Source organism: Helianthus annuus, chromosome 2, assembly GCF_002127325.2.
Source record: "Helianthus annuus cultivar XRQ/B chromosome 2, HanXRQr2.0-SUNRISE, whole genome shotgun sequence".
NCBI lineage: Eukaryota > Viridiplantae > Streptophyta > Magnoliopsida > Asterales > Asteraceae > Helianthus > Helianthus annuus.
Window position 1 is genome coordinate 35,975,604 of NC_035434.2, and position 13,105 is coordinate 35,988,708.

Here is a 13,105-nt window from a genome sequence, read left to right on the forward strand (position 1 = left end):
CCCATATCATAAAGGGGAATTGGCATGTAATAATCCCAACTAGACGTCGTTGGCCATTGCCAGTCCCACCTTTATGCCAGTCCCACATTTCTCTTATTTTTCCTCCACCGGTCCTCAGTTAAAAAAAACTTAACGGAGTTAAGTTTTTTTCTAAATTACAAACTGACGTATTAGGGCTTTTGATCAGAATGAGGATACGGGTCTATTGATGTAAAAATTACCTCGAAATGATGCTCCAAACGACTTGATTTTTGTTAATTTGAAGTTTAAACACCCGAATTGAAGCACCATTTTCGTCTTTGGAGCACAATTTCAAGGTAAATTTTACATCATTCGACACATATCCTCGTTCTGATCCAAATCCCTAAAACGTCAGCTTGTAATTCAGAAAAAAAAAAAAAAAACTTAACTCCGTTAAGTTTTTTAACTGAGAAGTGGTGGAGGAAAAAAAGATGAAAAGTGAGACTGAAATAGGGAATATTCAAATATGGGACTGACAATGGTCAATGAAGTCTATTTAGGATTATTACAAACCAATTTCCCTATGATAAAAGGTTGCATCCAAGAAATAATGAAAAATATACATTCATCAAATAAAGTCAAACAATCTTAACAAAATATCGGACTCCACAAACTAAAACAAATTAATTTGAATGGCAACAATTAACACATTGTACTATGTTTTCGTTAACTAAGCTTTGTTCTGTTAAATTTTATTAGTAAAATTTTTAACAAGCCAACATAGTTTACTCTCCATCTCCCTAAATTCTAATTCAACATCATCCTGAAGTATAATTTTAACACCGTTTCCAACACGTCTAAAGGAAAATGCTATGAAACTCATACTTATTACCTCATTCACTCCTATTTACTATTGTGTTCCAATACATTAAAAACCCATTCCTAGTATAGTGCAAGTGACCAAAAACCGAACTTTCTATGTAACTTCCCTACAACACATTTACATGTAACAACATACAAAACCATTTGTGTCAAATTCAATTAGTGGGCCCACACTATGAAATGGTGTAGACACTAGACACACATGCTAACGGCACCACTACACTCTTTAACGGCATGTTGCAGTTTTTACTATCAGACGCCCTCTCATTGGCCACACTTCTTCTTCACGAATCAACAAATCTTTCCATATTTGCATGCAATCCCCCTTTTCTCTCTCTAAAATCCCATAACCAATCATTCATATAACTCACATTTCACACCCCCATTCATCAAAATATCAAATACCCACAAGTTTAATCTGTCCAAAACCCTCTTAAAACCCTAAAGTTTTCATCTTTTTTGATCCAATGGATCATCCAAGAAGAACCCACAAGTTTCTTGCAAATGGGTGTCCGTTTCAATCAGTTTTCGCCCCGATCGACGTCGATCGGAGCTTACCCGAGATGTTTTCGATGCTGAATCTCTCGCCGGAGGGTCGCCGGAGCATTCCCAGCGGTTACTCCTGCGCCGGTGAGGGTTTGGGTCACTCTAATTTGGGGTTTAACAGGTTCTTGAATTATGATCATGAGCAGCAGAATCTTTTTTCTTCTGGGTTTGACTTTGGATTTGACTATGGGTTTGACTTTGACCGGATGGGTTGCTTGGAGTCCAAGAAAGTATTTTATTCAAACCCACAATTTAAAATTGATGATTATGAGAAACAGAATGTTTGTTGTAGTAGTAGTAGTAGTTTTTATAATAATAATAATAATACTAATAATCAAAATGTTGGTTTATTGAGTGTGTGGTCTTTGAGGGGGGGAATTTGTAAAATGGCTAAAGATCAAAATGGGTGTAGAATATTGCAAGCAATGTTGGAAAGATCAACAATGGAAGAAGTGGAAGTTGTGTTGTGTGAGGTGCTTAGTTTTGTTGCTGATTTGATGAAAGATCAGTTTGGAAATTATTTGGTTCAAAAGCTTGTTACTATGTGTAATGATGGGCAGAAATTGCGGTTGGTTTTATCGCTCATTGAAACGCCTACGGATATCATTCTTGTGTGTATGAATCCACATGGGTATGTGATTTTTTTTTTTTTGTGAAATTTATTCTAGACCGTACTAATAGCTCTGTTACGAGTGGGATTATACTTGTTTGGTTTGTTGGATATTGTTTATTGGTTTATGTTTTGTTGGTGATTTGATAGGACTAGAGCACTGCAGACATTGTTGGAAAGTTTGAACCCGAATCAGGTTAGGTTGGTAGTGAAAGCTCTATATCGCGGTGCAGCCACACTGGCGGTTGACCCGAATGGTCATCATGTCATCCAGTACTGTCTGATCAACTTCCATAGCGATATTAACAAGGTACTATTTGCTAGAGTATTCTTTTTTTGTATAATGTTGTTGCCGACGGTATTGAGTTTCAAATTAGAAATGTTACTAGTGCTCTATTTGTCATTTTAGTCCAAAATCCAAGAATATTTTTTTGTTAATCATATACATATGAGAGTTTCCTTTTTCTTTTTGGTAACCATGAGAATCTGATACTGGAAAACTCACGGACCCCACCAAAACCGTGCTAACTAATGAGGTCAGGTAAAGAGTGACCTTTGAGGGAGTTAAAAGTAGAAAACCAGTGGAAGTTGGATTCGAACCTGAGAGCTGTTCTAGTGGGACTCAAGTGCATTTGAGAGTTTCTTGATCATTCAATTGAAGGATATTGTAAAAAGATTACTCCAAAAGCATTCGAGGCAGGGGCGGACCCACATTGGACCTCATTGAAATAAAATCCTGGGTCCGCCACTGATTCGAGGGGTTTAAAGACAGAAAACCGGTGTATGAAGACCTCTGCTAGTGGGACTCAAGTGCGTGTGAGAACTTCTTGATCAATAAAAAGAAATATACTATAAAAGATAACTCCAAATGTAGTTTAATACCCTTTCTCTTAAATAACTCAATATTATTCTATTCTTTCAAGAGTGACTCAAGAAAATGCAATAGTGTCATCATCATCATACTCAGTAAATCCCACAAATATCAAAACTAAGGCAGGGTCTGAGGAGGGTAGATGTAGACAACCTTACCTCTACCACGTAGGAATAGAGAGGCTGCCTCCAGTGAGACCCCCGGCTCGATTGTAGTTTTGTATCAAGCCTTGGACCTAAGGCACATAACACTCAAAACATCGGGACAGAGACCGATTAGTGCATGTACCCCCGTGTCTTTCAGCTATCAACGCTACCACATGATGCATGATTAACCATCCGCCTCTTTTAACGTTATTTTCACGAAATTAGTAAAATAACGTTAAAGTTTATACCATTTCACTTTTACCCCCCGAGCGCCCATACATATATACATTATATGTGCACACTGCAAGCAGGGCAAATGCAATAGTGTAAAGAATTTAATCTCAGTTTATTAATTATTTGTTCATCAGTAATCAATACTTCATATTCCTTTAACCATTTTGTACTATGATCACTGAATTAATATTTTGATCATTAATAACTGAAAATTACCTTTGGCAGCCTATTCTCACTGAAATAGCAAACAAATGCTACAAAATAGCGACGGATAGAAGCGGTTGTTGTGTGCTTCAAGCATGCGTGGAACACTCACGTGGAGAACTTAGAACGCGTATAATTGCTGAAATTATAGCAAAAGCAGTACACCTAGCCGAAGATCCTTTCGGGTATGTTCTAAATTCAAAAAATGTGCATCCCTTTCAATCTTTATGAGTTACGATCAATTTTAAAATTATTATTATTATTTTTCATTTTTGTTTAGGAATTATGTCTTGCAACACATGTTGGGACTAGATATTCCAGAGTTAACTGAACTGCTTGTGAGACAACTTAAAGGGAGCTTTGCAGCTTTATCATGCAATAAATATGCTAGCAATGTTGTCGAAAAATGTTTGAATGAATCTGGTGAAGAGATGTCTACAAGAATCGTTATGGAACTTGTTAGAAGTCCGAACGCGTCTATGCTTCTAGTTGATCCTTATGCAAACTTTGTTATCCAATCTGCACTTAAAGTGTCCACGGTTAGTCCATACTTATTCTTTACCTGATCGTGCTGGTTAGCAGGTACTATACTGGTGGGGTCCAGTAAGTTTTCCAGTAATGAGTTCTCATCGTTACTAAGAAAAATAAAAACAAAAAAAGTTCAGCTTTTACTGTTTGGATAAACAACAAATACTTCTTATTATTTGAATATTTAATTATTATATTTCAAATGACACGCGTGCATCCAAACACTATTTACTACAACCCGTTTGATTAAAGAGAAAGTTACGAAAATAGCCAAGACCAGGGTTGAATTACGAAAATAGCCACCTCATGCGTCCTTGGAGTGGCGCACCACGGATTCAAATTTGCGGGATGCGTCTGGAAGTCTTGGGATGCGTCTTTGGAGCGAAACCCAATAGAAAATGGATACATGGCGGCAGACTCCTCCAAGGGGTCAGGCAGACTCTTCCAAGGGGTTAGGCAGACTCTTTCAAGGGGTCAGGCCTGACGCCTTGGATCTCACACTCGGAGGAGTTTGCCTGACCCCTTAGAGGAGTCTGCCGCCACGTGTCTATTTTCTATTGGGTTTCGCTATAAAGACGCATCCCATTGTTTCCAGACGCATCTCGCGCATTTGAATCCGTGATGCGCCACTCCAAGGACGCATGAGGTGGCTATTTTCGTAAGTCAACCCTGGTCTTTGGCTATTTTCGTAATTTTCTCTTGATTAAATCTTATTATCATCTTATAATCATATAAACGGTTGATATCGTTTATGGTGAAAACAGGGTTTGGCACATGACTGTTTGTGTGGCTTAATTTCCAAGAACATGTCGTCTATGCGAACCAATCTTTACGGGAAAAAGATACTTGAACGATTCGAAAAGAAGAGGGTCAACTTTGCATGTAGCTAGAAACTTCAAGGGGGTAATTTGAAAGTGTAGTGTGTAGTTGTTGTTACTTTAAAAACTGTAGTTATGTTACTAAGTATGTCTGTGGTATGTTGTTTTGTGAATCTTGGTCTCCATACCACGTTTTGACTTTTGACTTTTGAAGTTTGACTTATGACCACTATGTTATGAAACTTTGTATTAACTATCAACTTTGTAGAATTCTCATCTAGTTTGAATCCTGAAGGATGGAGTTATAAGTTGCAAACTCTTGTTCTGTTTGGAATATATATTGAAAGTTATATTTATGAAAGTGTATGAAAGTTTTATGTTAATGTCAAGTAATTTTACATAGAGAAAACCAAGAAATGAAAGTGTATGAAAGTTATATGTTAATGTCAAGTAATTTTACATAGAGAATATCAAGAATATAAGGCTATGCGGTATGGTGATGGTCCATCCTTGGAGGATGATCCGTCACGTAAGCGCCACGTAGATCGGGTGTGAGGATGGGGCAAAGAGGATAGAGATAAGGAAATGAGAGATGGGCCTAAAATATATGTATATGTTGTGTGTATATGTGTGTGTGAGGGGGTTTTGTCTTGTAGTGGACCGGCTTGAACGTCCGGGAGAAGCTGGGGGGGGGGGGTGGGGGGGGCGAAATGGGCGGAGGATCGGCGCCGAAGGGGACGATCCAAGGCTGATCCCCACACCGTGCAGCCTAATACTTGAAACTGTTTGGTTTATAGAAGTATATAGTTTGATATATACGTTTCATATATCTTAAAATTACCGGTACTTATTTTTTTAAAGCAAAAGCAAAGCATAAGGGTGGACACTCACTCCTCACCCCACCAAAGTAAATATATTCGTGTAAATGATCAAACTTAATTGCAACATGTATAGTTATCGTTGTCCTTTCAGAACATAGCATGTGATTCTTAAGAAAAAGTTGTAAGTTTGTTTCTTTTTGGTGCTTCAAGACATCTTTTGTTCACATAACTTTCAATATGTTTTATTGTTTTAATTTTGGTTAGCTATCTTCATATTATATTTCTAGTAAGAGTTAAATGTCATTTTAGTCCGTTTGGGTTTGAGTCATTTTGCCAGTTTAGTCCAAAGGTTTCATTTTTCGCATGTGGGTCCAAAAAAGTTTCACTGTTGCCATTTTAGTCTATTGGGTTAACTTCATCCATTTTTTCTGTTAACGAAAAGGGCAATTCGGTCATTTTAAATGTAATTCTGTTAACTAGAATGGAAATTCGGCCATATAAAATGACCAAATTGCCCTTTTCTTAACAGAAAAAATGGATGAAGTTGACATAGTGGACTAAAATGGCAACGGTGAAACCGTTTTGGACCCACAGGCGAAAATCAAACATTTGGACTAAACTGCCAAAATGACCCAAACCACAGGGAGTAAAATGACATTTAACTCTTCCGGTAAAAAGACAGAAAAGTTATTGTTAACCATCTAAATGGCCCATGGAATTCAAGACACACATGTAACCAATATATATCAAATGCATTAATATTGATATTTCTAAATATAATAAGCTATGAAATATTTGAGTACTTGTGACACTCAAGCTCTCAAAAGATGCATACTAGCTACTTTCTTATTGTGAAACCTTAATTACAACATAGATCAATCAAATATTATCATGGATAAGATATATATATTTTAACTTAAGACTTTTCTTGAACCCCTTGATAAGGATATTGCATGCAACTTTAAATACTCTATGGGCATTTGGGATCACCCTTAGAGTTCTTTTTGTCCCTGTAACAAGGGCATTCATCTTTATGTCCATACGTTCCCGAAGGCACACATTGACACTCTTCGCAACATATTCCACAATACTTCAAACATCTATCCGGTAACCCTGCCTTGGAGCATCTCACCGCACATTTCGAGTCACAAAAGCCTACAAAAACACACTACAATATCACAAACTGTATAGAGCACAATCTTCTAATGCATAAAATACAAATATATACAATGGATCAATGGAAATGGTTAGTTGGTTGGTTAAGTTTGTATCTTACTTGATCCAGCCATGGTGATTTGAAGGAAAGAAGAGCTCAAGAGGACAAGTGCCATAAGCATAAATGCTGAAACAAATGGCTTCATCTTTAGTCTTTACAATAAAATGAAATACAACTGATAAAGTTGTAGAGTTTTTGGGTGAGTTGGTATGTTTTTGTGTGTGTGATGAGTGGTGAAGAAAAGCCAATATTTATAGTGCTGGAGAGGTCAGGTCGGTAGAGAATTAATTTATATTTCAAGTAATAAGAAAATAATATAGCATTTTCTTTGTCCCAGAATAATTTGCTTTTTGCAGACGATATTGTGTTGATTGCAGAAACTAAACAGTGCCTGAACGCGAGGATAGAGGAGTGGCGAGTCGCTCTAGAGGGCAAGGGCCTAAGGATTAGTCGATCTAAGACCGAGTATCTACACTGTGATTTCAGTGGTGTAGCCGATGACGATGACACCCAAATCACCATTGAGGACCAACTGGTCCCGCAGGCAACTAAATTTAAATATTTGGGGTCGTTTGTACAAAGGGATGGTGACATAGATGGTGATGTAACCCATCGCATACAGGCTGGCTGGTGTAGATGGAGGGCAGCCAGTGGAGTATTGTGCGATAGGAGGTTCCCAACTAAACTAAAGGGGAAATTTTACAGGGTAGCAGTTAGGCCAGCTATGCTTTATGGAACAGACTGTTGGGCTATCAAGAAGACACAAGCGCGCAAGATGGAGGTAGCAGAGATGAGGATGCTGAGGTGGATGTGTGGACACACGAGGTTGGATCGGATAAGAAATGAGGTTTTTAGGGAGAGATTAGGAGTGGCTAGTATTTCAGATAAGATTAAGGAGGGGAGATTGAGATGGTTTGGGCATGTGAAGCGGAGGCAAACGACAACACCAGTTAGAGTAGTGGAAACTCTTACTGTGGAGGGGAGGAGAGGAAGAGGCCGACCCAAACTGACATGGGAAGAGCAGATTAGGCATGATTTACTAGAGTCGCATCTTTCTGAGGACATGGTCCAAGATAGGACTTCGTGGAGGCGTAGGATTAGGGTTAAGGACTTCTAGAGGATATTGCAGGAAGGTCTTAGGTGTATTTTAGGACTTAAGTTTTTCTTATTCTTTAAATGACTTAACCGGTGATTGACTTCTTGTGTACATGCCTGAATGATGTTCTATGCTATTATACACGATTTACATTATACTGTGTCAATCTGATCACTAGCTTGGTGTAGGTGACTTCTTTTTTCTATATTCTTTGACTTGATGTGTTGGTTTGCTGTTCGTTTTGGAGTCGGGGGTCTCTTCTGGAAGTAGTCTCTCTATCCCCAGGGATAGAGGCAAGGTCTGTCTACATCCCACCCTCCCTAGACCCTATGAGTAGCATCGCTATTTGTGGGATTTACTGGGTATGGTTGTTGTTGTTGTTGTTGTAGACAAGCATTAAGCCATTAATGTGAACAAAAAAAAAAATACCAGAGTCATCAACTATTAAATATAAATAAAATTAAGAGTAAACTCTCGTTTTACTCTCTATGGTTTGATCGTTTTAACGGTTTTGCCCCAATTATTTAAAAACGGACATTTTCCTCCCTGATGTTTCTATTCGTTCTCTAATATACTCACCGCCCTTAACTCTGTTTATTTTTGTTGTTATAAGTAAGGGGCATTTTTCTCTTTTCAGTTCAAAGTATGGGTATTTCAGTAATTTTACATACAAGTATCTATTATTTATTAATTGTTAAGGTAAATTACTTTTTGAGTCCCTGTGTTTTATGGGTTTTAACTAGTTTAGTCCAAAATCAAAAAGTTTAACGACCTGAGTCCCTATAAGCATTTTCTTTAACCATTTGAATCCAAATTTATAACACTGTTAAAATTATTCTGTTAACTTTTATTAAATGACCAAATTACCCTTTTAATTAAAAAAACCATTTTGTTATTAAATACATATACATGTTGTTCTTTAGATCATTTGCAGATCCTACACCATCTTCATCCCACCTCCAGAACACTCTCTCTCTCTCTCTCTCTACATAACCATCTCCATCCCACCACCACACCTCCACCATCAACACCACCATCGCCACACCATCAACACCACCGTCGCCACTGAACCTCCACTGTCACCACCACTACATCGTCACCACCACCGCTGCACCTCCACAATACCCACCACCGCTGCACCTCCACTGTCACCACCACCGCTACACCGTCACCACCACAACACCCACCACCGCTGTATCTCCACCGTCACTACCACCACTACACCGTCACCACCACAACTCCCCCACACTTCCTTCATCTTCAATCCCCATTTCAATGGCTTCCTTTTAACCTAATTTCATCCCCTTTTCATCACCCACAACTTCAATCTCTGTTGCAGATCGAAAATCAACCAACATGGATCAATAAATCATCACCGTAGCTACTCTGGCACCCGCTCGCACCTGGGTTCCGGTTTCATCCCACCGATGAAGAACTTGTGATGTACTATTTGCGACGGAAAGCTTGTGGGAAACCGTTTAGGTTTCAGGCTGTTACGGAAATCGATGTTTATAAATCAGAACCCTGGGAACTCGCCGGTATAGTTTATGAATCTAGGTTTTGTGTTAGGATTTTGCTTGTTTTGTGTGTTTTGATGTTTTGGTTGTTTGTTGATTTTGTTTGTGTTGTTTAAATTGGAACTTGTTTGATTGTTGTGGATTTTGTTAATTTGGTGTGCTAATTTTGTTGTTAGGTTGCTTAAAGTTTGATCATTTGATTCATTTCTGCTGTTGCTTTAATCATTTGATTCATTTCTGTTGTTGCTTTAATCATTTGATTCATTTCTCATGTTGCTTTAATATCGGCTTTTAGATCATGAATTGCTTCGTGTTGGAGTAACCCAGGTTTGATTGGTTCTTGATCGTTTTTTACACACGCTTGTTTTGTGATATTGAACTGATTGGTTTGATTGTGGGTGGTGAGGAAATGGGTTCGTTTGTGCTATGCAGGATTTTCCAAAAGAGCGGTTTGCAGGCGGTGACTGGTGGTGGTTGTCGGTAACGGAAGGTGGTGATAGTGGTGAAGGTGTTGTGGGGATGGTGGTGGTGCAGTGGTGGTGCGGTGGTGTTAATGGTGGTGGTAGCGGTGGTGAAATGTTTGTGCAGGTGTGGGTATAACAATATATATATATATAATATTAAAATATTTATGCATTAAACACTTGTTCCTTATACTCTTATGCATATAAGACTTGTACTTTGTGTGTAAATGACCAAATTACCCTTGTAGTTAACAAACTTGGTGGATGGAGTTAGAAATTTGGACTCAAATGGTTAAAGAAAATGCTTATAGGGACTCAGATCGTTAAACTTTTTGATTTTGGACTCAACTAGTTAAAACCCATAAAACACAGGGACTCAAAAAGTAATTTACCCTAATTGTTAACTACAAAAACCCAATTTTCATTACCCTTCCCTCTCTCTCATTGAAAATGAAAATAAAAATCCATTCTAGCCACTACCATCACACCCAACCACCATCAACCATCACCACCTACCATCTACCACCACCTTCACACATCTACGAGCCCCATCACCACACATCTGAACAACACTAGCCACTAGCAGCCCCACCATCATCTCAGATCTCTAAAACAAGCACCACCAGCCGCCATCAATACCAATCACCACCACAACCACCAACCATCATCTCTCTCTTTCTCTAAATCACAAACACAACCATAAGCCCCCCACGCCACACACACATATACCCACAACCACCACCCAGATCTGCCATGCTCTAGCCGTCGACGGTACCACCAGCAAACAACGCCAACACCAACACCAACCATAACCACACAAATCTGCCATGTTTTCTAGCTAGGCCACTACAAAGCCTAGATTCGACCTCCACCTGCCTATCACCAACCACAACCACAACCAACAACACCACCGCCCACCTGCCTACCGCCACCAATCGGCCACCACCTACCAGATCGGTGCTGCAATAACGACAGTTTTATCTCCAAAAGGGCGACCCTCAAACCGTTGACAAGTGGCGGCGATGGTTGTGGTCTTAGGTTCCGGGTTCCGACTCATCACTACTACACCACTTTGTCGTCTTGTGGTATTGGTCTATTAATTTTGTTACAAGTAAAGGGAAGAGGTGATGGTGGTGTTGGTCCACTGGTGGTGGCTGGTGGGGTGATGGTAGACTGGTTGTAGAGAGAGAGACGGGGTAAGAGAGAGGGAGTGTGAGTGCTGGAGACTGGTTTTCTTGTCATATACGTAGTTTATATTTTTTATTTTTGATATTAACAAACAGACCAAAAATGGATTTTAAAAAATCAGTTTAAATACATATTTGTAGATTACCATAATACCCTTACCTTTTACAAACATTTGGGACAGAGTCAGGGGTGTGGAGTGAAATAGAGAAAAGTTATATAGATCAGGGAGGAAAATGTCTGCTTTTAAATAATTGGTGCAAAACCATTAAAACGACCAAACCACAGGGAGCAAAACGGAAGTTTACTCTAAAATTAAACTAAGGCTATACGAAGTGTCTCAACTGATTAACACATGTTCTACGAGAAAAAAAAATAAAGCGATAATTTGACTGATTTAATGGAGAAAGTGCGAATGCACCATATGTAATGGTTTAATCTGTTTGTATTTTCACATCATTAAGTGTCTGCTACATTAGTGACATATCATTAGATCATTATTTTTCAATTGTTTTCACTACACAGTATAAATTGTAATGGTTTTACTGGTTTTCATTATTTACCATAATTAAAGTAATATTTATGTTATATACGTTTAAAAACTTAAAACACAAAATGGGGTTAATAGGGTGACTTGGAATATTTTGATTCGTTGCCACAATTAATTTACCACCCTCAAATGAGGTTTCACCACCGTGAAGGGGCTGACAATCAGATTGCATGACGCCCCTTAACGCAAAGTTGAAATAGTGTTTAACCGAATGCCATGACCACATCATCATAATCATGACCCCATGAGACCATTCGGAGTGGAGGGGCTTGAAAAGGGGGCGTTGCAACATGTGACAGCAAAGTCAGCACACGTCAGAAAAGTGGAGTTGTGCAAAAAAGGGAGTGGGACAGGGCGTGAATGGGTAGCGTTATTCGACACGTGACACATATTTTTTATTATTATTTTATATTTATAATTTAATTAAAATCTATCAAATTTAAATAAAACACACAGATATCAATTGCATAAATAACATAAATTAAAAAAATTACACAAACTTAAAATTAAAATTACTTAAACCTATAAAAAATAATATAAACCTTTAATCATCGTCTTCGTCTTTGGTAGGGCTCGACCAACGAGAAAAAGTTTTTGGCCGTCATTTCGTGGAACGCTCTAAACGTGTTCAACCAAATCCGTTCGGAGGTAAAGAATTAATTTGTATTTTAAATTATAATGAAAATATTCCCAGCATAATTTAGTAATTTTCTTGGTCCCATAGTGCTGGAGAGGTCGGTAAAGAATTAATTTATATTTCAAATTATATGAAAATATTCCCAGCATAATTTAGTAATTTTCTTAGTCCCAGATTAAATATTGCATTTAATTGAAAAATTAGACAAGCATTAAGCCATTAATGTCAACAAAAGAAAAACGCCAGGGTCATCAACTATTAGATGTAAATAAAATTAAGAGTAAACTTTCGTTTTGCTCTTTATAGTTTGGTCGTTTTAATGGTTTTGTCCCAATTATTTAAAAACAGACATTTTCCTTTGGTGTGCGTTAGGTGTATTATGATTTTATTGATATTTTAAGCTCATTTTACGCATTAGTCAAGTTTTAAATTTATAAAACACGATATTCTACTAAAACTAAACACGCACTTGGGCAAGTGCACCCATCGTGAGCAAAGTATACCGTTGGTAAGATACCAAGGTCGTCCAATGGCACAAGAGCTTTTTGAACCGGTTTATCCTCAACGTCTAATCAAACTAAAATTTTTGAGAAAAGATTTTAAAACATGAAAATAAAAGCTAAAAATGCAGAAATGAAAAAAAATAAAATAAAAACAGATAGACAAGATGAATCACTTGGATCCCACTCGCCTTTAATGTATCCTTTGATGATTTCTGCACTTTTGCACTTTTTAAGAGATTATCTTAGTTATAGTAGTAGGCCGCTCTTTTGAAGGTGACGTTACCCTCAATCCAGTGGTTTGAGTCAGCAAGGATAC

The 13,105-nt window shown here is 38.1% G+C and overlaps 2 protein-coding genes across 2 annotated transcripts; one reads left to right on the forward strand and one right to left on the reverse strand.

The window, feature by feature from the left end:
• The first annotated feature begins 1,043 nt into the window (after positions 1–1,043).
• Positions 1,044–5,116, forward strand: LOC110914803 (pumilio homolog 12). Its single transcript, XM_022159515.2, has 5 exons — positions 1,044–2,020; positions 2,150–2,309; positions 3,476–3,639; positions 3,735–3,993; positions 4,747–5,116. The coding sequence occupies exons 1-5, from the start codon at positions 1,311–1,313 to the stop codon at positions 4,870–4,872; spliced, it is 1,419 nt and encodes a 472-aa protein (XP_022015207.1). The 5' UTR covers positions 1,044–1,310; the 3' UTR covers positions 4,873–5,116.
• A 1,238-nt stretch (positions 5,117–6,354) lies between these two features.
• On the reverse strand, positions 6,355–7,059 carry LOC110914816 (peamaclein). The gene is made up of 2 exons (XM_022159519.2): positions 6,898–7,059; positions 6,355–6,776 (listed from the first exon to the last, which is right to left on the reverse strand). The coding sequence occupies exons 1-2, from the start codon at positions 6,980–6,982 to the stop codon at positions 6,592–6,594; spliced, it is 270 nt and encodes an 89-aa protein (XP_022015211.1). The 5' UTR covers positions 6,983–7,059; the 3' UTR covers positions 6,355–6,591.
• Between the last annotated feature and the right edge of the window lie 6,046 nt (positions 7,060–13,105).

Bases quoted from the DNA above. Each gene is read 5' to 3' on its own strand.
- LOC110914803 (XM_022159515.2), top strand. From the start codon at position 1,311: ATGGATCATCCAAGAAGAACCCACAAGTTTCTTGCAAATGGGTGTCCG. The intron at 2,021-2,149 runs GTATGTGATTTT...GTGATTTGATAG, and splicing joins GTGTGTATGAATCCACATGG to GACTAGAGCACTGCAGACAT. The intron at 2,310-3,475 runs GTACTATTTGCT...TACCTTTGGCAG, and splicing joins TCCATAGCGATATTAACAAG to CCTATTCTCACTGAAATAGC.
- LOC110914816 (XM_022159519.2), bottom strand. From the start codon at position 6,982: ATGAAGCCATTTGTTTCAGCATTTATGCTTATGGCACTTGTCCTCTTG. The intron at 6,777-6,897 runs GTAAGATACAAA...GTGTTTTTGTAG, and splicing joins AATCACCATGGCTGGATCAA to GCTTTTGTGACTCGAAATGT.